This window comes from Diospyros lotus, chromosome 2, assembly GCF_014633365.1.
Source record: "Diospyros lotus cultivar Yz01 chromosome 2, ASM1463336v1, whole genome shotgun sequence".
In the NCBI taxonomy this organism is placed as follows: domain Eukaryota; kingdom Viridiplantae; phylum Streptophyta; class Magnoliopsida; order Ericales; family Ebenaceae; genus Diospyros; species Diospyros lotus.
This window is the reverse complement of record NC_068339.1, coordinates 15787217-15812058: the sequence shown is the minus strand read 5'-3', so window position 1 is coordinate 15812058 and position 24842 is coordinate 15787217. Positions and strand designations below refer to the sequence as shown.

Genomic DNA, 24842 nt, shown 5'->3' with positions numbered 1-24842 from the left:
AACTACCTTTCCTTACACTCATGTTCTTTCCCAACTCCCATTAAAAATCTTTGGTTGTTGTGCATTTGTCCATGTTCACAACCACCTTCGGAGCAAGCTTGATCCTAGGTCTATCAAATGCATCTTCCTAGGCTACTCTCCTCATAAAAAAGGTTACAAATGCTACTCTCCTGAACTTTAGAAATTCTTCACTTCTATGGATGTAACATTTGCTGAAAATCAGTCCTATTATCCCTAACCTGATATTCAGGGGGAGAACACCCAAAATAACTCCTTGGAATATCAGTTTTGGGATATCCCATCCTCACCTACTAAAAATCAGCAACCTACCAGTAACTAGCAGCCCAAGAACCAGTCCAATAAGCCCTTAATTCCTCTCCCACCAAGGAAATTCAAGTTTATTCTCGGAGACAGTCTAACTGGAAGGAGAGTAAGGACCAAACATGCCCTAGACTTTATCAAGGCTGACCTAAATTTAGATCCTGCAACTGGTGAGAATTCGAACACTACTTCTCTTGATGATGAGGATTTACATTAGCCTATTGCTTTGAGAAATGGAGTAAGATCATGCACACAACATCCTATACAAAATTATATTTCATACAAGGGTCTCTCACCCAAATTCAGTGCATTTGTTTCAAATATGGGTAAAGTGCAGGTTCCACACATTGTTCAAGAGGCTTTTCAACACCCTAAGTGGAGGAATGTTGAGGAAATCAAGGCATTGGAGACGAATAAGACATGGGATATCACTGATTTACCTCTCGGAAAGAACCCTGTGGCTGCAAATGAGTTTTTACAGTAAAATACAAGGAGGATGGAAGGATTGACAGGTACAAGACCTGACTAGTAGCAAAGGGATTCACCCAATCTTATGGTATTGACTATCAAGAAACATTTGCCCTTGTGGCAAAACTAAATACCATTAGAGTTTTATTGTCCCTAGCAGCAAACTTGGATTGACCCTTACATCAATTAGATGTAAAAAATGCGTTTCTAAATGGTGATCTAGAAGAGGAAGTCTACATGGAAATTCCACATGGATTTGAAATGAAGCTTACAAGAAATAAAGTATGCAAGCTAAGGAGATCACTTTATGGACTTAAACAGTCCCTGAGAGCCTGGTTTGAGAGATTTACTAGACAGTCAAGAAATATGGATATAATCAATGCCAAACAGACCACACCTTATTTATCAAGCACTCCAAGGAAGGTAAAATTTCCATTCGTATTGTTTATGTGGACGATATCATTGTTACAGGAAATGACATTATTGAAATCAAAAGCCTTAAGGAAGTCCTTGCAAGGGAATTTGAAATTAAGGATCTAGGCAGTCTACGATATTTCTTAGGTATGGAAGTTGCAAGGTCAAAAGAAGGGATTTTAGTCTCCCAAAGAAAATATGTTCTTGATCTCCTAAATTAAACAAGGATACTTGGTTGCAAACCAACAGATACTCCTATGGAATCTACAACAAAATTAGATATTGGCAAAGAAAGCACACTAGTTAACAAAGGGAGATATCAAAGGTTGGTGGGAAAACTTATATACATATCACATACTAGGCCAGATATAGGCTTTTATGTGAGTATTGTAAGTCAATTCATGAATGATCCTAAAGAAGAGCACTTAGAAACAGTTTATTACATCCTCAGGTACTTAAAATTAACTTCAGGCAAGGGATTAATGTTCAGGAAAACAACAAACCAAGGGATCAAAGTCTATAGTGATGCTGATTGGACTGGATCAATCCTAGATAGAAGATCAACCTTTGGATATTGCTCGTTTGTGTGGGGAAATCTAGTCACTGGGCGCAGCAATAAACAATCAGTTGTCTCTAGAAGCAATGCAGAGGCTGAGTTCAGAGCCATGGCTCAAGGATTTTGTGAAGAAATATGGCTAAGAAGGCCACTCCAGGAATTACAAGTAAATGTGGTAGAGCTAGTTCAAGTATTATGTGATAACCAATCAACCATTAGTATTGCAAAAACCCTGGTCCATCATCATTAGACAAAACATGTGGAGATCGATAGGCACTTTATCAAAGAGAAGATAGAAGGAGTATTCAAGCTATTCTACACTCCTACAAAAAATCAAGTAGCTGACATTCTCACTAAAGCCCTACCAAGAAGATTATTTGATAAATTAAGCTGCAAGCTTGGCCTGAATAACATATTCAGCCCAGCTTGAGGGGGAGTATGGAAATATAGGAGCTGTCGATTTGCTGAAGATAAGGCAGGCGAAATTATAGAAAGGATAAAGAGATAAAAAGGAGAAGATAAGTCAATTTGAATATGATTAAGTTTAAATTGTATTCCTAAAAATAAGAGATAGTTAGTTTGTATTTTAAATAGTTTAAGTATCTTGTAAATAGAGTAGACTTCTATAGAGAGTAGGTATCTTGTATTCATGTATTTATACACCCTTTGCCGAGTGAATGAAATCAAGTTATTCTTTTCTCTCAAATATTTTCTACACTTAGTATGCACATCCACTAAATGTATTTCTAGCTATTAAATGAAACTTGATAAACATGCTTATTTATTTGCACAATATTGTTTTAGTGTCTGAAACAAAAGATTAGAGTGGATGCTAAATTAGGTCACTGATGGTAGTTTTACAATCAAGATTTTTTAGGATAAATAGAAGTAAAATTGAATATAGAGAATTCAATTTTAGTACAAATCAAACTTGGAACAATGGATTAGTTAGTATTGGAGGTTAAGAAGTACCTGAGAGGGGGCAGTTCCAGTACTGGTTGGGAACCTAAGAGACAAAATGTTTGCAAAGTGATTTTGACAAGGAGAGAATGCAAGTTTGACATGCGAAAAACTAGAAAGAGAATTTTTTTTTTTTTTTTTTTTTTTTTTTGGGGGGGGGGGGGGGGGGGGACTATTCTATGAGATAATGGGTGTAGCACCTATTGAAGACAAATTGAAAAAAAAAAATAGTTGATATGGTTTATGCATGTACAACATAGACCATGATGAGATGCACTGGTTTGGAGAAGAGACATATCCCTATTATGGGTAATGATTAGGAATGCGGGAGGCCGCAATTAAGTTGAGTCTTGATGATAAAAGAACTCATAACATATTGTGGTTTATGATCCTAAAATTGTGGCCCTTGGTTGAGCAGAATGGAGAAAGATGAATTGTGTTTGGCATAGATTAGACTTGCTACTTTCAAAAGGGCTAATGAAGCCTTTCTACTTTCAGTCAAAGGGCCATCTTAGCCTTTTTGTTTGTTTGGCACAGATGACGCTTGAATGCCTTCCAATGCCCATTTAGGTTTGTTAACAGAGATAAAATTAACTACACTTCAAACACTTAACCTCCTTCCTGGGTTGTTATCACACCCCCCTATGGGTTTTGTGACCTGCCGTGAACCCTAAGTCGAGAGTTAAAGTTTCGGAACCGAAAGATCCTTTTATATTATCCCAAAAATAACTAAAAATTAAACTATCCCAAATTGAGTCCATTGATAATTCTTGAATCCAAATCCATGCTTAGCCTTGTTAATCTTGCTTGTCTAGAAAGTATGCTAGGGAGAACGGTGAGCTTAAAGCCCAGTGAAGGTTATCCCTTATAAAAAATCAATATCTGAAATAGAGATTTCATACATATAATAAAACAAAATTTGATTTCAAAGTTTCACCCATATTCCCCATGCAATAGCAAGTATCACCAATAATAAATATACCACAACACATGATGTAGCTATCAATTTTTCCACCATATAGATAAATTATCATCTCAACAAATATTTCAGTAGCGATATAGTCTATATTTATCATTGCAAGAAGGGACCGAGTACTTTCCCTAGTTTTAGCCAATAACTAGTCATACACCTAGTTCTTGAAGTTCAACATTTGTACAAGGTGACCCAATACTCTTCCCTAATCTACCAAGTATCCCTACTTCAAGGATTCACCCACACATAGGGTAATATAGTACTCTTCCTGGATCTAGCTAGTACACCTAGTTTTTAGAGTCTACCAATGTGCAAGTCTACAGCATTGTATAACCATATGCTGGCACCTTCACAAAATTCTTTTCATACTTTTCAAAATAATTTCACAATTCCACATTCTCTATTTCTTTTCAAATCAACAATTCATGTCTATATATACATAGAGCAATAGAATTGAGAATTTATATCATGTCAAAATAATTTTTGTCAATCACGCATGGGAATAATTATCAAAGCATACAAGTACAGGAATAGCCACTCACCTAACCTCTTTGTAGAGAAATCCACAAATATCCAGCCACTTTTCTTCTCATTGATTCTCATAGCTCAAAGGTTGGTGATTTAATCCTCCACTAAGCTTGTATTATACGATTCTTAGGGTTCATCCAATTCCTCTTTGGTTTTTTATTCAATTTCCCCTTTTATTTCTAATTCCCCAATTAATGATAATCTTTATCAAATCTTAATAAGATAATACATTGGTCTTTCTTCTAATTTATCCTTAAAATTTGCATCTTTAATTCTAATCCCTCTTCAACAAGGAACTGGTTTGCTTTGCCTCCAAACTTTTAGATGAATAATTTTTTCTTCTACAAGGAATTGATTTGTTTCCAATTCTTAAATTAAACCTAATCCTTATCCTTCTCAAATTTTCTTCCAATAATATATATATATATATATCTCCTTATGATTCTTCCTAATTTATATAAGACTTAATTTCTGAAATCAAATTTATTGTCAATTCAAACTTCCAGCCTAATCTAAATTTCTCCAGAACTTTGATAATACCTCTTATCTCAATCTGCATTTAGAATCTGAACTCAATCCTCTTTTCTTTGAAACTATGATTTAGTTATCCCAATTTACAATGGTTTTAGAAATCTTATTTTCTCTTGGATTTATCTCCTTCTAAAAATTTGGGTGTTACAGTTGTTGTCACTCCATGAGGTTAACCTTGTGACCCTTAATCCACAGTCACACAGCATATGCGATGGGATGCGACAAGGAAATACTGGTTGACTTTGTGTAGTGCTGGATTGTGATGCCATAATTTCAGAATCTAGTGACCCTAACTTCTGTTACAATAAAGAGCAATCAATGTAGCTTATTTGTACAACCAGTAGGCACCCAATTCACAAAGTAAGACAAGCACACAATTTGTTCCAAGAAGAAAATTAACACAAGAATTACACTACACTGGATTTCAAACTAATTTTACAATAATCTCTTTAGAATTACTCAGCAAACAATTACACTACACAGATTTCAAAATTCACCTCTCTTTACAATTACCTACCAACAATTAAACTACAACACAACCATCACTATTTCACAATTGCAACTCAACTATTCCCATGCTCCACTCCCAATTATGCATATAATTCTCTTATTTCACAAACAGTTCAAATATCTACAATCTACCTCTTTCTTACTGGTTAAACAGACCAACATGGAGAAGGGAAATGGTAAAAAATAATTCTGAACCATAAAAAGGCTTGGTTCAGTCTGAATTTGCTGTGCCTGGCCTTTGTTTGCCATGTGTCTTTTGCTGTCACTGTGCTTTACTCTCAAATCTTAGTTTCTATTGTGTTCATAAGAAGAGATTTTGATCCTTGAAGGAGTTAAAAAAAGATGTGCTTTCTGTTAATGAAGTGAATGAATGAAGCTCTGTTAACAGACTTACAGAAAAAAAAAAGAAGAAGCTCTGTTAACAGACCCAAATGGCATTGGAAGGTGTTTAAACGCCGTCTGTTGGCAAGCAGACAGAAGAGATAGCGTGGCTCTTAGTTTGAAAGTAGGAGGGCTTCATTGGCCACTTTGGAAGTAGGAGGGCCAATCTGTTCCCCAAGCCAAGTAACAGGCCACCCTGCACTTTGCCCTTTTTTTTTAAAAATCCACACAAGCTGATATTCCAATGTATTTTCTTGTTGGAAGTTGGTTTGGAGAGGGCAAAATTGTTGTTTCTTTAGATTAATTTAATTTTTCAAGCGCATGATTGTTGGTTAAAATGTAGCCCTCTTGTCACGTACACATTTATGCCGATTTGATGGAAATTAATTCTTTTCCTTCTGAGTGTCACTTGCACTAACAAAAGGGTTTTATTCTGTCAGGGCCATGAAGGCAAATTCTCTGTCTATGTGCATGCATCAAAGGATAAACCTGTACACTTTAGCCGTTACTTTATCAATCGGGAAATTCGCAGTGACAAGGTTTGTGAACTTAATGGCGTAAACAAATTTAATATTTCTTTGTCCCCATTCCCTGGTGCTCTGATAGATTTTGGTTAGTGAGATTCTTATTTTTAAGAGTTAATGGAGGTAGATATTTGTTAATTTCATGTTTATGTTTTTCATAAGTAGAGTTTGTCTTGTTATGAGCACATATGTCGGTGACAAAATCCAAAACAGTTTTACTCGTGTATTTCTCCAAGTCCATAACTTCCTTGTACATCTATAATCATCCATTCTCTACCCATATGGCAATTTGAATGATTGCCTATAATGATCTTCTCTCCTTTAGGTATTTCTTGTACAAACCTCTCTAAACCTTCCAAAAAAATTTGTTTTTTTGTCCTTTACCTGCCCTACGTATGGTGCATATGTACTAACAATATTCATTCTCTCTTACCTAGAACAACTTTAGTTGCAATAATATTAATCTCTTATTCTGTTCGCATTCACTGCCCCATCCTTTAAAGTCTTATCCAAAATAATCTCCACTCCGGTCTCTGCCCAATCCTTCTCTGAGTAACAAAGTTCATTTCCAGATGCTGTCAACATTGCAGCCTTCTTTCCAACCCATATCATTGCTTGGAGGTTCATACTTCATAATATAAAATTTTCTCCTAATCATTATGTCCACCACTTCCATAGATTTTCTTTTCACAGCCCCAATAGTCCATGATCCAATGCTTAGCCTATGATTATGGACGAACCTCTTTACTTGCATTGGTTCATAAAGATGTGAGAACCCTTGTGTGGATTTAACACTACTTTTGGGTGCTGATACAATGTGCCTCCCATTTTTCATTACACGTAAGCAGTTAATGTGCCACTTTGAAGGGTTATGCCTCAGTGATTTATCATTTGTCTAGGATTCATGTTATTTGATTAGACGAGTTTTACACTAGCTGTTGGCTACCTAGTGCAACCTTTCTCCAGGCTTGGGACCTGCTGTATATAGGAATCCACAGGTGGAGTTTGAATTAGTATAAACTTAATAAAACATTTGTTAATAGTATTGTTGTTCTGGCAGTTGTCATCATTATTGTCATCATTGTGTGTTCAAAATTCTGAGTGGATGTCTTGCTTTCCTTTGCAGGTAGTGTGGGGAAAGATCTCGATGGTTGATGCTGAAAAACGCCTCTTGGCTAATGCACTGAAAGACCCTGACAATCAACAGTTTGTATTACTTTCTGACAGGTGAATGGATTATAATCCCTGTAAAAAATAAATTTTCTTGCTGAATTTTGATGCTAACATTTTTCTTAATAATTCTCTCTTGCATTGCAGTTGTATACCTTTGCGTAATTTTAACTTCGTGTACAACTATCTAATGTATACCAATATCAGCTTCATTGACTGGTGCGGACATTGCTTTTAAAAATTTCTGTTATTTCTTTTTTACAACACTTGTTAACAAAATCATACTCAAATAATGCCTTATATATGTAAACTGGCTCTTGTCTTGTCAGTTTGATTTTTTGTCAGTACTTATGCTTGTTTGTTATTTATTCCAGCTTCATCGATCCTGGTCCACATGGAACTGGCAGGTATTCAGATCATATGTTACCTGAAGTGGAGAAGAGTGACTTTCGGAAGGGTGCACAGGTATTAGTTCTACACATTGATGTGGATGCCAGCCATGGTCTTTAGAAAAAACTGTAATTCAAATGAATCACTAACAGGAATTAGTTGAACTGAATGAGTTGTCACTTTGGTAGTAGCTACAGACCTTTCTGTTCTGTGCTGGGATTTGTGAATTTATTCTCTTTCTTCATAGCGTGGTTACATAAACAAACTCTGGTAGTATGACCACATGCACATAATTTAAATTAATTTCAAATTCCATATTTTAATGATATTGAATTGTGGAAGTTAGGTTTTAACTTTTAAATCAGTGATGCTGTTGTCATTAGGTTAATCCTTAAATAGATTGATTTCATTTTTATGTTTAATGTTGCAGCACACTTAATTTGAAGTTCTTTTTCTGTGTTAAGCCTTAAATAGATTGATTTCATTTTGATTTATGCAGTGGTTCACAATGAAGCGCCAACATGCATTGATAGTGATGGCCGACAGTCTCTACTATACGAAATTCCATGATTACTGCAAGGTGGTTTGGTTCTCAAACATGATTGCTTTTTGACATGTTTGCCTTGGCTGTAAAATATGCATTTTGACATGTAACAAAAACTTTTGCTTTGAGTTTTATTGTAATTGTGCTTATCTATGCGTGCATAGTGTTCCACCCTTTATTGGACTGCTTCATTTTGCATGTGGTCTTGTTTTAACTTGTTTGTATTATCATTCCAGATGAGAAAAAGGGTTTATTCTCTTCTTTTTTTTTCTTTTTTTTTAATTCTTTATGACATGTTTGCCTTGGCTGTGATATGAATTTTGACACGCAACAAAAACTTTTTGCTTTTAGTTTTGCCTTTGTTGTGCTTATCTATGTGTGTATAGTTTTCCACCTTTTTTAGACTGCTTTCATTTTGCATGAGGTTTTTTCCAACTTGTTTGTGTTGTACATCTCTCTTTATCATTTGCATTCCAACTGAAAAAAACCAGTTTATTTTCTGTACTTTTGAATTGGTTGATCTGATTATCCATAATTTATCTTTACCTACCTATTGATATTGGTACTCCTGATATAGGGTGTTAATGTAAAACTGGATCTTCTCTTTCGTGTGATTGATCATCTGGAGTTATGGTAGATGATGACTTCTGGTAGTAATTAATTCATTTATAGGATTTTGATGACAATGCACAAGGGATCTGAATTCAGCTAATGTGAAAATGTTTGAAGCTTCCCACTATCTCTTTACTGTTGGCCATTGTCATATCATTATGGTGTGCATTTTAATGGTTGTATCATTTTGTTTTTGCCTTCTAATTCCTTGATTGTTACTGTGTTTTAGACATATGTTACTTGATTGTCCAGTAGTTAGACGCTTTGCTAGATAGTGTTGTACTATGGGGTACTTTTATCTTTTCCTTTGAATTAATACTATAATTGGATTATTGTTATGCCTCGTTTCCTTTTCTAACTCTTTAAAAGATTATATGCCATTAGTATTTCATCTGGTTTTATCAAACAATCATTTCTTTCAAGTGTAACCAAGCCTTACTTGAGGTTGCTGAACTTATCTGAATGTGCTCAAGCAACTCTGGGTGTGGGCGGAAATGTTGGTGGATGTTTCTAGAAATTGTTAACATGTGGATTATAACTTTTGCTTGAGATGAAGTTTGAAATCATGAAAGTTTGAGTGGGTTTCATTATTGATAAGTTGAGAAGCATCTTGAGTTGTCCATGAAATGATCATTGGGGAAGAACAAGAAAAATGGGAAATTTAAGTTTATGCTTAAATTCAAGTGGAAGCATCCTTAACCGAATGCCTTATTGGGTGTTTCTCTTTGGAAATAACCAGAAGCCTCCCATCAAAGCATCACCAACTAAGGTTGTGTTAACTACAAGCATGACTATGTCGGTAGCATGGACAATTTTTCAATGATGAACTGGCTCAATAAAGAGTATGTGATGCTGTCACCGATCAAGACCCGACTCAGGGCCGACCCAACCCAAACTGGGCAGGCCGAAACAGTAGCGGAATAGTATTCATATGTTTTAGGATGTTAATTCTACTTCATGTTTGATTAGGGTTTTATTTCTATTAGGATTCTAGTTGTTGGATTTTGTTTACAAGTATTAGATGGATTAGCCAAACTCTATATTATACTTATAAGCTAGGGGTTGTAATCAGTTTTATTATTCAATAAATTCCAACAAATTAGTTTGTTTTTTTTTCCAGTAAGCAGCTTTGGTTCTTACGCCTAGTTGAGAGTCTATCTTTGGTCGTTGAAGTTTGTTCTCTCAAGGGTAAAACTTATTGTTTCAATGGTTTCTTTATGTGTTTTCTTTACATGCTGCGTTAAGTGGTATCAGAGCGGTTAATCAACCAATCAAATGGCCAATCTTGAAGGTAACGGTAGCAACCAGTCTCGTGACGATGATCAGGGGTTGTTCGCAATTTGGAGAGCAATTAAAGAACAACGGGAAGTAACTCGTACCATTCAGCAACAATTGGAGCAAATCAACAACCAATTGGGCGCCTTACTACGAGTTGATGATGACAGAAATCTGAATAATGGGGTGAATCAAGCCAGAGTGGGAAGACCACCCATTAATCATGTCCTTGTTAATCCTAGAAGACCAATGATTGAAGATAGTGATGATGAGGATAATCTTGGTCGAGCAATAGCTAACTTTGGTGGTAGAGGGGTTAGGAGGAATGCGCATCAACACAACCATTGGGATAATGATGAGTATAAACTAAAGGTTCATATTCTTACCTTTAGTGGAGATCTTGATATTGAGGGGTTCCTGGATTGGATCATTGAGATTGATCGATTTTTCGAATACATGAAGATCCCAGATGAACGATAAGTCAAGTTAGTGCCTTACAGATTGAAGGGTGGTGCATCTGTTTAGTGGGAGCGATTGAGAGAGACGAGATTAAGGGAAGGCCGACACCCAGTTCAGATATGGAGACGAATGAAGCAGCTGTTAAGAGGTATGTTTTTACCCCATGATTATGAACAATACATGTTTGAAGCCTATCAAAGATGTGCATAGGGAATGAAGAGTGTAAATGAATATACCTCTGAGTTTCTGAGATTGGCGGAGAGAAACCAATTGTTAAAAAGCGACAATAAACAAATAGCTTTTGATAGAGGCAAGTCGATTTAGGGAATGCAACCTTTCAATCCACCTAATACAATCAACCCTAATAAGGCTACAACGGGGGGAAACACTCGAGATACTATTTCTAATCTTCCAAAATCCAAGAAGCCTTATGCAAAACCTATTCTTTTAAAGTGTTTCAAGTGTAATGAGGTCGGACACCGGTTTAGTGATTGCCCAAGGAGAAAATCAATTAATATTATAGAAAGGGAGGAGGAAGATGTTACTGAAGAGGAAGTATATTGCAGGCTTGATGGGGAGGATGACGAAGAAGAGTATGAACATGGAGAGTATACCTATGTAGTGAGGAAGTTAATGCTATCTCAAAAGAATGAAGATATTACTCAGCGGCATAAGCTTTTCTGCACGAGGTGTACAGTGAAAGGAAAAATCTTTGAGTTGATTATTGATAGTGGAAGTTAGGAGAACATCATAGGAAGAGACGTGGTGGCGAAGATGCAGCTAACTCCTGAAAAACATCCAAGCCCTTACATGATTGGATGGATTAAAGAAGTTGGTGACATACTTGTAGATGAACGCTGTAGGGTGTCTTTCTCTATTGGTAAGTGCTTTGACAAAGTCTATTGTGATATTGTTCATATGGATGCTTGCCATATTTTATTCGAGAGGCCTTAACAATTTGATCTGGATGCTAAGCACTTGGGTAAGAAGAACACATATCAGCTTGAGAAAAAGGGTGTGTGTTATACTTTGTTACCCATAGTGGAAAAGAACCAAACCAAAGCTTCTAAAGTGGAGGGGCGAAATTTTCTTACTATTACACATCAACACATTGAGTTTGTGAGGGAGTGTAGGGATACTTGAGAGGTTCACTTGTTAGTTGTCAAGGCGGAGAGCGTGAGTGAGCCACTGAAAGTGAATCAAATTCCAGTGGAGGTGTAGGGATTGTTGGAGGAATTTCATGATGTGGTTCCTGAGGAGTTGCCTAATGAACTCTCTCCTATGAGGGATATTCAACACCACATTGATTTGATTCCTAGTGCTAGCTTGCCTAACCTATCACACTATAGGATAAGTCCTAGATAGAATGATATTTTGCGTGAGCAAGTAGAGAAATTGTTGAGAAAAAGACACATTTAGACTAGCATGAGTCCATGTGCAGTGCCAGCATTATTGACACCAAAGAAAGATGGGAGTTGGAGGATGTGTATTGACAGCAGAGCCATCATCAAGATTACTATTGGGTACAAGTTTCCAATTCCTAGGCTCAATGACATGCTTGATCAACTTGATGGGGTTGTGGTTTTTACCAAAATTGACCTCAAAAGTAGTTATCATCAAATCAGAATTCGACTTAGAGATGAGTGGAAGACAACTTTCAAGACGAGAGATGGCTTGTTTGAGTGGTTAGTCATGCCCTTTGAACTAACCAATGCACCGAGCACTTTTATGAGACTAATGAATCAGGTACTACGTCATTTCATTGGTAAATTTGTTGTGGTGTATCTTGATGATATTTTAATATACAGTAAATCTATTGATGAGTATGTGGGGGCATATTCGAGAGGTGTTGAAGGAAAACAAACTTTATGTTAATTTGAAGAAGTGTACTTTTATGAGTGAGAGCTTGTTGTTCTTGGGCTTTGTTGTAAGCAAAGAGTGCATAAAGGTAGATAAGGAAAAAGTGCGAGTTATTAAAGAGTGGCTAACCCCTAAAAATGTCAATGATGTGAGGAGTTTCCATGGGTTAACAACTTTCTACAGGTGGTTAATCAAACACTTTAGTAGTATTGTGCTTCCAATTACTGAGTGTTTAAATAAAGTGAAGTTCCATTGGAGTGAAGAACAAGACCAGAGTTTTGCCTTGATAAAAGAAAAGTTACATACCCTCTTGTCTTAGCTTTGCCAAGCTTTGACAAATTGTTTGAGGTTGAGTGTGATGCGAGTGGAGTGGGTATAGGTGCTGAGTTGTCCCAAGAGAAGAGACCAATTGCATTTTTCAGTGAGAAGTTGTATGTCAAACAGGTAAGGGGTAATCTTCTAATGCCAGTCTTTACGTGCCATTGTCTGTTCCCAATGCTATTTGGGAAGATTTGTCTATGGATTTCATGTTGGGTCTACCATGAACCCAACGAGGTATGGATTCTGTTTTTGTAGTGGTTGACAAGTTCTCCAAGATGACGCACTTTCTTCCATGCAAGAAGACAATAGATGTAGAAGTTACAGGCAAACTATTTTTAAGGGAGGTTGTTAGACTACATGGCATCCCTAAAACTATTATTTTGGATCGTGATACAAGGTTTTTGAGTCACTTCTGGATTATCTTGTGGAGGATGTTCGATTCATCTTTGAATTTCAGCAGCACAGCGCATCCCTAGACTGATGGACAGACAATGGTGGTGAATCGTACATTGGAAAATCTGATTCACAGTGTTTGTAAAGACAAGCCAAGACAATGGGACCTAGCCATAACTCAACAAGAAGATCACCATTTCCCATCGTATATATGAAAGTTCCTAATTATGCATTGGATTTGGTAAAGTTGCCAAAGGTACTAGGTTTCAATGTTGTAGCTAGTGACTTAGCCGAGCAAGTTCAAGCAGTTCAAGAGGATGTCAAGCAAAAGTTGCACAAGGCGAATGAGAAGTACAAGGCGGCAGCTGACAAGCATAGGAAACACAAGGTATTTGAGGTTGGAGATGAAGTCATGATATTCTTGAAGAAAGAACGGATTCCAGCAGTAAAATAAAACAAACTTAAGCCAAAGAAGTATGATCTTTACAAGATTACAAAGAAGGTCAATGATAATGCTTATGTTGTGGATTTGCCTAATCATATGGGTATTTCCAAAACATTCAATATTACTGATCTTTCTTTGTATTTGTTCGATGTTGAGTTGTCATACCCAGATTATAATTTGAGAACGAATTCTTCTCAAGTGGAGGTAAATGATGCGGTCACCGATCAAGACCCGACCCAAATCAGGCAGCCCCAAACAATAACGTCGGAACAGTATTGTAATACTTCATATATTTTAAGATGTTAATTCTACTTTATGTTTGATTAGGGTTTTATTTTTATTAGGATTCTAGTTGGATGGTTTTATTCTAGTTGGATTTTGTTTACAAATATTAGATAGATTAACTAAACTCTATAAATATACCTAGAAGATAGGGGTTGTAATAAGTTTTATTATTCAATAAATTCTAGCAAACCAGTTCCATTTTTTTCTTGCAAGCAGATTCGATTCTTGTGCCTAGTTGAAAGTCCAACTTTGGTCGTTGAAGTTTGTTCTCTCAAGGGTACTTGAAACTTATTGTTTCAAGGATTTCTTTGTGTGTTTTCTTTATACACGCGTTACACGCTGCGTCAGTATGTATTTTATTGGTCATACATATATATATGTCATTTCATTCAAAGATTAAAAAAATGCCAGATAAATACTAGTAAAATAAAGTCCCTATATTGGAAAATAAATGGCAATAAAAGCCCTAAAGTTGATTTTGAAATTACCATGAAACTTACTATTACATTTATACACGGGTGGCATATGAAACTAAATTATTCAAATGATCGAATTAATTGTGAATTAGAGGAAGCTAGCAAAAAGCACAAGACAATAAATTGGGAAAGCAGCCTCCTCTAAACTGTTCTTCAACTGAAGGCAAGAAGAAATTAGGATTGCACAAGCAAAAGGCTATACAAGTTTGTACTGAGGCACAAAGACAATAAAAGGCATGGCTCTTGTTCTTGTCTGCTGATGAAGAACAATAGAGGCAGTATTTTCTTCTTTTACCTGTTTGGTTGGATGCACCATGCTTACTGGTCTTTTGCCTTCCTCTTTTACTGGATAGGCATGATTATTTTGATCTGGACATATATCCCAACCTGATCGTGATGGAATGGGTATATGGCGGTTATAGGGGCTTTAATAAACCCAACATGGAGCCGGGTAATGCATATGCCGTTTTTCTCTGAACCTGACCCAGTTTAATGTTTGTGTATAACATAATCCCAACTTTTTATTTGCCAAATATCCCTCCCATATGAAAGTAAAATATACTACAATCTTGTTCGTTTTTACTTGGGGCAAGTACCTGACCCAAATTTGTGCGACTAGTACTCTTTTGACTCAAACATGGCATTTCGTATATGTCTGTTTGTTTCTTTTTTGGCTTTTGTAAAATTTGTGGATCGGGGTCTTTTTTATTGATTTTATAGGAGTGCAGTTTTGGTGAAAGATTTTGTTTTTCCTTGATTCATTTGGTGTATGGTTGTGCCACCCTTATGATACCTTCCACAAACAGACGTATTACAAATGGATCGAATCTTACTACTAGCGTGATACAATTGACATCTGAAGTCCTTAATTTAAGGGCAGTATGATGCTTTCATTTGTTAAGAGTCAAACGAGTGTGGGAAGCAAATACATGGAGCTTCAAAACTGTAGTGGTGGTTTTATCTTGATACTGCAGTGGTCATCTAATTTATCTTTATATATCAGTTGAAGTAGATGCCTATATTAAATACCGGCTGGAGTAAATGAAGATGCTATAGTGGGACTAATGGGTTTTGGGGTGGCCTTGGACACTATATTGTTCTCTGTGGGTAGATGAATTAACTATTTAAATAGTTGACGTCAGGGGTGGAACTACATACAATTGAGGGTGTGCAATTGCCCCCTCTCAACTTCTAAAATTGCCCTTTGACCCTTTTATGTTGTGCATATAAATTATTATGCCTTCTAATACTTAGTCTCCCTGAAATAAAAAAGATGGGGGGCAATTAAGTAATGCCCCCCGACCCATGGTCCTGACTCCGCCACTTGATGTCTTTACTTGTGTCACTCTTCTTAATAAGGGCTTATCGCTCTTCATGTAAGCGCCCATATGGTCTTAATCAGTTTCCCTCATTGTCACTGCTTACCTTTATTTTCTCCAAAATCCATCCATTTCTACCCTTATTATGTCCGAGTTTTGCTATGGATCCATCTTTGCATCGTCATCTCATCCAATCCAAACATCATGTAGCTTTTTAGCTTATAGTTCCAGACAAAAGACGAACTATTCCTCGACTAGTTCCTCCGGTTGGAATATGGCGAAAATATTTGCTAAACTCACTCATGTATGATCTGAGTCTAGGTATTGAAATTGGTCTATTCTACCAAAGGGAAGAATTTTAGTACTAGAGCGGAATGGTTCTTTTTTATGCCTGTGTAAAGGGGTTCTGTATCGGCCCTTCCATTTTGCTTATTTGATCCTTTCTCCAGGTGTATTTATGTATTTGTTTTTGCTTCATTCTATTTGCCTTCTTGTTATTTGGTTATCAAGGCTTACTTTGGTATCCCTTGAAATTTAGTGCTTGACCAACCTCGTAGTCACTTTTATCTGGTTGAGTTGGAAGTAGAAATTTTCAAGTGGCATAGTTGGCATTGGTAAAACATTGAGCTAGTATTGAACTGTATTAGCTAGGTAGTGTCTTAATGTTGCCAAAGTTAATTTGTTAATTATTCACAAAGCCTAATTGGCAACGTCTGCAAATATTAGGAGACAAAAAGAGATTCTTCGCAGTTAAGATGCAGAATACTAGTAGAAAATAATTGTAGTTCTATTACAGTGTGAGGTGTTGCTTTTATCTCTTTTTTGGTTGTCTGCATGTACCATATTTACTCAAATGTTAGTTTTTAGATGAATAAATCTTTCTTCAATTTGGGCCCTTGTTCATAATTTTTAAACCAGCGGATATTGGCCTGCAGTTACCCCATGATTGTTTGTAGTTTACAATATTTTACCTAAAAAGTGAATTCTGTATTTATATAAGCTGAATTTTTGGGAAATATGGAATTTGTGGACATTGTTTTTTTAGCAACAATTTACTGATAATGTTTTTGGTATTTACAGCCAGGTATGGAGGGCTCGCGCAATTGTTACTCAGATGAACACTACCTGCCCACCTTTTTCCACGTGAGGATATCACTAATTCTCTTTATGGTTAATTTTTGGTCTTCAGCTTTCGTTTTCTTAATACCATTGGAAAGTGGAAAAGTGACTTCCTTCGTGTTTTCAGATGATTGATCCAGCCGGCATTGCAAACTGGTCAGTGACACATGTTGACTGGTCTGAAGGGAAGTGGCATCCAAAATCATACAGGGCTCGTGATATTACTTCTGAGCTCTTCAGAAATATCACTGTATGGTTCTTCCCTCCATCTTGCGCCTAGATTTTCGTTTGCTATCGCATGCATAGTTGTTAAATTGAGATTCAAATTATAAATAGATGTATTCGTTCTGCTAATCGAGAGTCGGGAATCGAATCAAATTGTAAGATTCAACATATATTTTTTAAACTCACAAATATTTAAAATTCAAGCACAAATCTCATATTGCTAAAAGAAAAATTATTAAATATTCATATAAAATATCTAACATCTTGAAAGTACTAAATAAATAAATAAAAGCGTATCAATTGTTAAGATCACCATCTTGTGAGTTCTAACTAATCATCCTCAAGGCCAAAGCCATCATCAATATCTTCTTCTTCACCATTATTATTGAGTACAAGCATATGCTCTTGTTCATATTTTTTATCCTCTTTTATCTTCTTTCTTCTCAGCATCAATTAATTTAACTTCACCTTCAACAATTTTACCGTTTCTTGTTCTATCAATCTTAAGTGCCTTGGACCTACAGAGAATATAAATATTGTTAGAAGATGGATGGGTGCTCCATTTTTTCTGGTTTTATTTCTAAATATGGATTGGATAAAAATCGACCAATTCATGATTCGCTTTCGATTCACTGATTTACTTCTGATTCTTCCCAAATTTCAATTCCCTAATAGTTCAGATTTGTATTGTATCGCACAATTTGAATCGCGAATCACGCAATTAGAAATTCTAACTACTAGGATTTTATGATATTTAACAGTGTGTTTGGGAGAGGGGAATGGAATGGAAATTGGTTGGAACTTGAAAGAGGGTTTTCCTGTTTGGGAAAAATAATAATAGTGGAATAGAATGGGAATAATGAAAACACCGTTATGTTTTATTTTCCTCTAAATCCTTAATTTTTGTTTCCTCTGAAGTGGGGAAGAATGGATGGACTAGAAGCTCTATTTATTTATTTGTTTGTCTTGAAAACAATAACCTTAATAATTTTGTAAAAGTTTAAATGTACCTTTGACATATTAAAACTTTATATTTTTGTTATAAGGGTACTAATTATTATTTCTTGTTTAACATTTTCCAATTCCATTCATTTCACTAATAAGGAAAAAGTATTTTACATATTTTACATTTTTTTTTTCCATTACATTACATTACCACCCCTAGATTATCCCCACCCCCATCCATGATTCCTGCTGATGGTATTTTAGAGATGGTGATGGATTGATTGCCTGTTGTATTTTTCTATTCTAGGAGTAATTGTTGTTTCATTGAAAAGCAAGACTACTTAGCGAACTGATTTTGCGTATCTAATTTTAAATTTGAAGAGAGTAACACTAGTATGGAGGGGAACGTTGGTATCAGGACGTGAGAATTAGGGCCGGGATGGTGGATACTTGCAATATGCTGAGTGTTTCTAGTTATGTAGTCTACAGTATCTATGACATTCTGTAATAATTTTAGGACTCAAAAAGAGTTAACTACATGCATTTTGTTATATTGCAGTCTATTGATGAAAGTGTGCATGTTACAAGCGATGAAAGGGTATGTTGTGCTTTCTGAAGTTACAGCCTTCAGTTTCAAGTTTGGTTTTCCAGGCCGTTATAAGTTCTTATCTAAATACCTTATTATCCTATGCTCCTGCAGAAGGAAGTCCAAGTTAGACCATGCTTGTGGAATGGAATGCAACGGCCGTGTTATTTATTTGCGAGAAAGTTCTTGCCAGAAACTCTGGATAACTTGTTGCTACTTTTCTCCAATTACACAAAAGCTTGAATGGCTGATGATATCTGAACTATAATTCTTTGGTCGGACCACTGGTTGTCCGCGACCCCCTTCTTCATCTTCATTTCTCTGTGTAGCTTACAATGTTGTAAAGCACCTTGCTCTTGCTGTAGAAGGAACGAATGCGCGTCCTCCCACACCACCTGGCTCTTTTTTTAGCTCAAGGGTTAGCCGAAAATTGGTTGACAGGTTCTTGCTAGCCTTGGGGATGGGTGATTCAGCGTTCCATTTTTCTGCTCCTTGTGTTGCAATTGTAGCCGTTTTTGACCAAAATTTTGGGTACTTTATTATAGTGCGATTAATTGTGACCTTTTCCTTCTGTAAAAGTTGAAAAATGCGAGTTTTGGTACAAATTTTGCCAAATCATATATATAGGTTGGCTGCTGGTAAGGTTCTGAATTTTTTTGTGGTTTCATGGTGCTGAGTTCCTGTAGTTACTCGTCAGAACCACCCATTTACCGAGGTGTTTTGTCGAAGTGGTCGGGAGCAGTTTGCGAATTTATTTACTGAAACCGATGGGAGATCGGAACTGTTCTCAGTCGCTTTTGGAAATGGACGCTGGAAGTGGAAGCAGGTCACTGTGGATTTGGTGCCTCCATTGAGTCAAATGTTACCCACTAATTTGGTATCTCGTTTGGCTTGTGAACGCTCTGTAAATGCATAACCAGTTGGTTATTGACGCCATTACAAGTGCTTAGTAACCTATTTGATCTAAACCCAGTAGGCATAAGTGTGGGATAAACTTGTTGACATCAACCCGGTGGCATTACGAAGATCCGTCTGATAGGGGTGTGGGCGTATCGACTGACGCTGGAGCGACATCTAGCTATCCGGGATTTAAAGATTGGTTGGTTATTGTTGAAAGAGGTGTATGAGCTGCTTGGTGCAGAAGTGGAAAGCTTTGATTGGTCCACGCTGCAACATTTCAGCAGCTGCGAGTGGCATACCAAGACAGACAATAAACCAAAATTTTCATTGCTACCTTATGGTACTAGTGAAACCGCCATTTTGGATATATTGGTAATACAAATAAATACAATATAAGTAGAAACATGATATTTTTTTTTTTCCATAAGAAATGACAGCGTAAAAACCACCATTATTGTCAAGGGCATGTCGTGTAAACAAACAAAAAAATGAACATAACATAAAAATATAACAATATCTCCAAATTAACAAATGATTCTCAATGAAAAAACGTACCGTATATATAGCGCTGAGGAGGCCTCTCTGTACAGAAGCAAATCACGCTAGGAGTAAAAAGAAGAAAAAGATAGGCCTGATCTCTGAACAGATAGAGGATGTGGCCCGGTTCTTTGCACAGATATTTGGTGATGATATATATATGTATATGTATGTATATATAAACTTACTAGGAGGGGATAGGCAGAGGTGAGTGAGACTGCGAGAGAGTTGGGGAGTGGGTGCAAGAGACTGACGGGGAATAGGAGTTAAGAGAATGAGCGAGGGCACATTGCTGGCACGACAGTATTTGGCTATACTTACAGCCTATACCGGGCAGAATCCTAGGCAAAACAAAAGGCTCGGTTTGGTGTACTAGGAAGTGTCTAGTTTGTTATGGATTTAATAACTAGGCTATGACCTTGATGCGAAGCAGCCCGTATTTCCAGAGGATTGACCACGAACTACTTGATGACCAATTAGAATTTATTTTCTTGACTACTTGTAGAGCATGCCCCTGGTTCAAAATAAAGACACAAGTATGCATATATAGTTAGAGAACAGAACGCACACATATATATATAAAGATATTGGAAGGCTCAAAACCAACGAGAGAACCAGGTGAGGTTGCTCTGACAAGCCAAACCACAATGATTGGCATTGTGGACACTTATCTGATGCAAATACAATCAAGCCCCTCCACAAATAGGCCAGAGGCAGTTCACTGAAGATGAGAGAAGAGCAGAAGTGTGGTTGACGGTGATGCATCTGCATAGCTAATTTTCATTGCATCTAGCGCTAGCAACAACAGAATGACAATCCTCTTTTTTTGACATTCCAGCCTAGGCCTAAGTGTTCTTTCTAGGGCTATGTCCTCTTATTAGTATGCAACTGGAATTCTATAAAACACACGTCTTCCTAGTTCCTACTAATATCGCAAAATACCACAATTTTTTTTTTTTTTTTTGTTAATCAGTAGTTAAAGAGGCACATCACAGCGGACATCCTAAGCTAATTTAATTGCTATTAGGAGTTCTTCATTTTTAAAGTTCAAAGTATGAGAGAGAGAGAGAGAGAGAGAGAGAGGTACTTTCCCCAGGGCAATAAAATAAGATAATTGTAAATCAATATAAAAAAGCAGGCACACACAAGAAATCTGGGTACAAAAGTCTAACGAGCACCTATTCTGGGTATAATATCTTTACAACAGTCTATCTAGCACCTACTTAAAAGTTATAAAAAGAACTAATCAATGAGAAAATGAAATAAAAGATAGCACATACCTGAAGGTGGTACTTGGATGGTCCATGAAAAGGAGCAGCAAATGTATCTATTGAGGCCATCGTATTGTAGGCTCATCAACAAGCTCTCTCTGAATTGCAGAGCTTTCTTGCCAATTTATTAGCCTTCCCCAACTCCCCTCTTGAACAGAGTGAAGCAAGTAGGGCATAGTAAAAATCAAAATCAGGCAAAAAATAACTTCTATCAGTGCTACCATCAGCTTTCACTATTTTCCCTAGTGGCTGCACATTGCTTAGTTCAAATTCCTCATCATTTCCGTTGGTGGACATTAAAGACTTACATTCAACTGTACCAGGAGCTCCCCCATCAAAAAGCTCCTTTAGTTTTTCAGGCCCAACATAAACATCATGCCTCCTTGCAACAGAGAAGAACATCGATCCAACTTCATTAAGGATCATGATGGCTTCTTGGATATTTCCTTGATCACACAGAGAGACAAGAAAACTTCCTATAGACTCTGCTCCAACATCAGTTTCAGCTCGTTTAAGCAGATCCACAATAGATTGTGTCTGAACCATTTGTCTTAGGATATCACGGCACTCTTCCATCCTTCCCTTAGCAAATAAGCCTCTTATCAAAAACAAGAAACCCAAGAAATCAGGAAAACAACCTTTCCTTTTGAACTCAAAGAAGAATTCAAGAGCTCCTTCCATGTCACCCTTCTGGCAATAGCCATTGATGACAGAGCTAACTGTAAATTCATCAGGCTCAAGGCACCTTGTCTTGAGGTCAAGCAGAAGCTTCAAGGCTTCCTGCATTTGACCTACCTTGCAATATCCGTCAATCAATGAGTTGTAAACATGTGTATTTGGCTCAAAACCCTTAACTACCATTCTCTCAAATAATTTCCGGGCATCTAGCAGATACCCTTCCTTGCATAGAGTGTCAATTAATGTAGCATATGTAATCTCTGAAGGAACCATATCAATTTTCTCTAATGAATCAAATAGCCTAAATGCGTCAATAAAACATCCTTGCTGGCACAAACCATTAATAACTGAATTATAAGTAATGATGCTAAGCATAATTCCCTTCCTTTTAGCAAAAATACAGAGATCTAACGCCTTACCCATATGTCCTGCCTTGCAAAGGCCGTCAACCACCATTGAATAATCAACCACATCCATAACAGGAAGAGAGTATTCTGCTCCAGTGATAAGTTTATAAGCATCCAAAGCTCTACCATCACTTGTAAGTGTTCTAAGAACGGTAACAGGGATGAAAACAGTGAACTTGATCTCTTTCATCGCATTGAGAAACCTAAGGGCATTGTTCACATTCGTCGCACTTAAGTAATGCACTAGTATCTTGCTTACTCTTGGTTCAAGAATTCCATACCTTTTCAACAAGGAATTCAAAAGAGGCTGAGTGAAACACTTGTTGTGTTCACCAGTAAGCGCCTTCATGATTGCATAATAAGACTTATTTTTAACAACTGATCCTTTACTCTCCATTAACAAAAACACAATGCAGGCAGACCTAAAAGACCCTTTCTTGCATAGGAAACAAATTGCATCATTACATAAAGTACCAAATATTTCACTCTTCATATCCTCAATTTTGTATACTAAATTTAGTACCCCTTCACTTCTCTCAGCAAAAACTGCCTTGATTAACATCATTCTAGTACCTACATCTGAAACAAAACCTCTGTCATGGAGTTCTACAAATACTTCTGTAGCCACACTTGCCATGCCCTTTCTGCAGAGCCCATGAATAATACAGTTGTAACATGAAACTGAAGAAATTGATGTTGCCCTAAATTCATCAAATATCTCAAGAGCCTCATCTATCATACCAACCTTGCAGTATCCATCAATTAATGTACAATAAGTAATGGAATCTGCAGCCAAGTCCATTTCTGGCATCCCCTTGTAAATTGCAAGAGCATCCTGAAATGATCCCACCAAGAATAGTGCTTTAATAAGAATATTACACATAACAAGATCCATACGAACTCCAGCTTCATCCAATCTCCTTTTCATTTCCAACACTCCCATGACATTCTCTTCTTCAACGTATCCCTGTATCAATGTACTATAAGTGACAACATCTCCAACTATGCCTTTGGAGATTTCATCTGCTTCAGATGTTCTCCCAGCTTTGCACAGCCCATTTATCACAGTGTTGTATGTAAGAACACTAGGATAAGTTCCCTTCTTCTCCATGTCATTAAGCAGATCAAAAGCACGATCAAGATCACCTCTCCTGCAGATCCCATCAATTAAAATGGCATATGTAAATTCGTCAACTTCAATCTCTAGGTCCTCAACCATCTTGAGTACAGCAAAGGCCTCCTCCAGTTTTCCTTTCTTGCAAAACCCCAACATAATAGCAGTGTACGTAACTAAATTGGGCTCCACTCCATCCTTCCTCATGCTGTTTAAAAAGCCTACTGCCTTTTCCACATTTCCATCCTTCGAGAACCCATCTACAAGTATACAATAGCTAATTGTATCCGGGTTTATTTTCTTCTCCAACATCTCTCTATGCTTTCTTAATGCCTCCCAACTAACCCCTTCCCTAAAATATTCATGCATCCAACTACTATAAAATACCACATCAACAGCTAATCCTTCCTTTTCTATCCTAGCAATCAAATTGCAGACCTCTTCGAATCTACCCAATCTACAATAAGCAGCCACAAGAGCCGTATACGTCACAACATTAGGCCGTAAACCACCTGAACTTTCAGCGCTCTCATAAAACCCAACCGCAAGCTCAGGCTTCCCAATCCTACAAAACCCAGAAATTACTGCACTGCAGACGAAATTATCAAACGGATAATTGATTTTCTCGTCGGTCATCATCTCCAACACTTCAATTGCTTTGTCCATCATGCCTTGGGAGCAAAAACTATGAATCAGGGAACAAAAAGTAAAAGAAGAAGGCAAAACACCCTCAATTCTAAAGCAATCCCGCATGATGGAAAGCGCCTTTTCTGGTTCGTTGCGGTTGACGCAAAGCCCCCGAATTAGGGCGTCCCAAATGCGATTACGCCGCGGTAGCGAAGAAGGATTCTCCATCTGGGTCTTGATGAACTGATGGGCTTCTTCATATCTGTGCTCATGGAGGAGAGCCCAAAAAAAGAATGTGTGAGTGGAAGCGTTACCTTTGATGTGGTTTGAGTTCATTTGAGAGAAGAAGCAGATGATCGCTTCGAATTTGCGCGTTCGGGAAAGAAAGTGGAGGAAGTGATTGAAGTGCTTGAGGGTTGGACTGAAACCACTTTTTAGGAGAGATTGCAAGGTTGGAGCTTTGGGCTGAGGCTGATGAGAAGAAGAAGAGAGAGAAGAAAATCGTTTGGTGTTCATCGATGGCTCCGAGTGGTTCATTTCTGTCAGCAGTTCTTCGTCAATTTCTGCTCATGAGAAGAAGAAGAAGAAGAAGAAGAGAGAGAAGAAAACCGTTTGGTGCTCATCGATGGCTCCGAGTGGTTCATTTCTGTCGGCAGTTCTTCGTCAATTTCTGCCCCTTAGCCCAAGCATCCGCCCTTCTTTATTAGGTTCCAATTTC

At 37.1% G+C, this 24842-nt stretch overlaps 2 protein-coding genes across 5 annotated transcripts in view; one reads left to right on the top strand and one right to left on the bottom strand.

Annotated features, from left to right (window-relative positions):
• The window catches only part of LOC127794488 (glycosyltransferase BC10-like), a 24882-nt gene extending 5714 nt beyond the window's left edge, over nucleotides 1–19168 (top strand). For 3 of the 4 annotated variants that reach the window (XM_052325623.1, XM_052325622.1, XM_052325625.1), the window contains exons 3-11: nucleotides 6083–6181; nucleotides 7293–7393; nucleotides 7484–7555; nucleotides 7711–7801; nucleotides 8226–8306; nucleotides 16796–16858; nucleotides 16962–17084; nucleotides 18564–18602; nucleotides 18705–19168. In XM_052325623.1, coding sequence (XP_052181583.1) covers nucleotides 6083–6181; nucleotides 7293–7393; nucleotides 7484–7555; nucleotides 7711–7801; nucleotides 8226–8306; nucleotides 16796–16858; nucleotides 16962–17084; nucleotides 18564–18602; nucleotides 18705–18833 — 798 coding nt within the window. In that variant the 3' untranslated portion in view covers nucleotides 18834–19168. The remainder of the gene's footprint in view (nucleotides 1–6082; nucleotides 6182–7292; nucleotides 7394–7483; nucleotides 7556–7710; nucleotides 7802–8225; nucleotides 8307–16795; nucleotides 16859–16961; nucleotides 17085–18563; nucleotides 18603–18704) is intronic. The other variant, XM_052325624.1, reaches the window with a different exon arrangement.
• On the bottom strand, nucleotides 18984–24842 carry LOC127794487 (pentatricopeptide repeat-containing protein At5g57250, mitochondrial). The gene is made up of 2 exons (XM_052325621.1): nucleotides 21308–24842; nucleotides 18984–20541 (listed from the first exon to the last, which is right to left on the bottom strand). Exon 1 carries the CDS (start codon nucleotides 24659–24661, stop codon nucleotides 21383–21385), a length of 3279 nt encoding a protein of 1092 aa, XP_052181581.1. The 5' UTR covers nucleotides 24662–24842; the 3' UTR covers nucleotides 18984–20541; nucleotides 21308–21382.

What these genes read in the sequence shown, in the direction of transcription:
- LOC127794487 (XM_052325621.1), bottom strand. Translation starts at nt 24,661, where the DNA reads ATGAACCACTCGGAGCCATCGATGAACACCAAACGATTTTCTTCTCTC.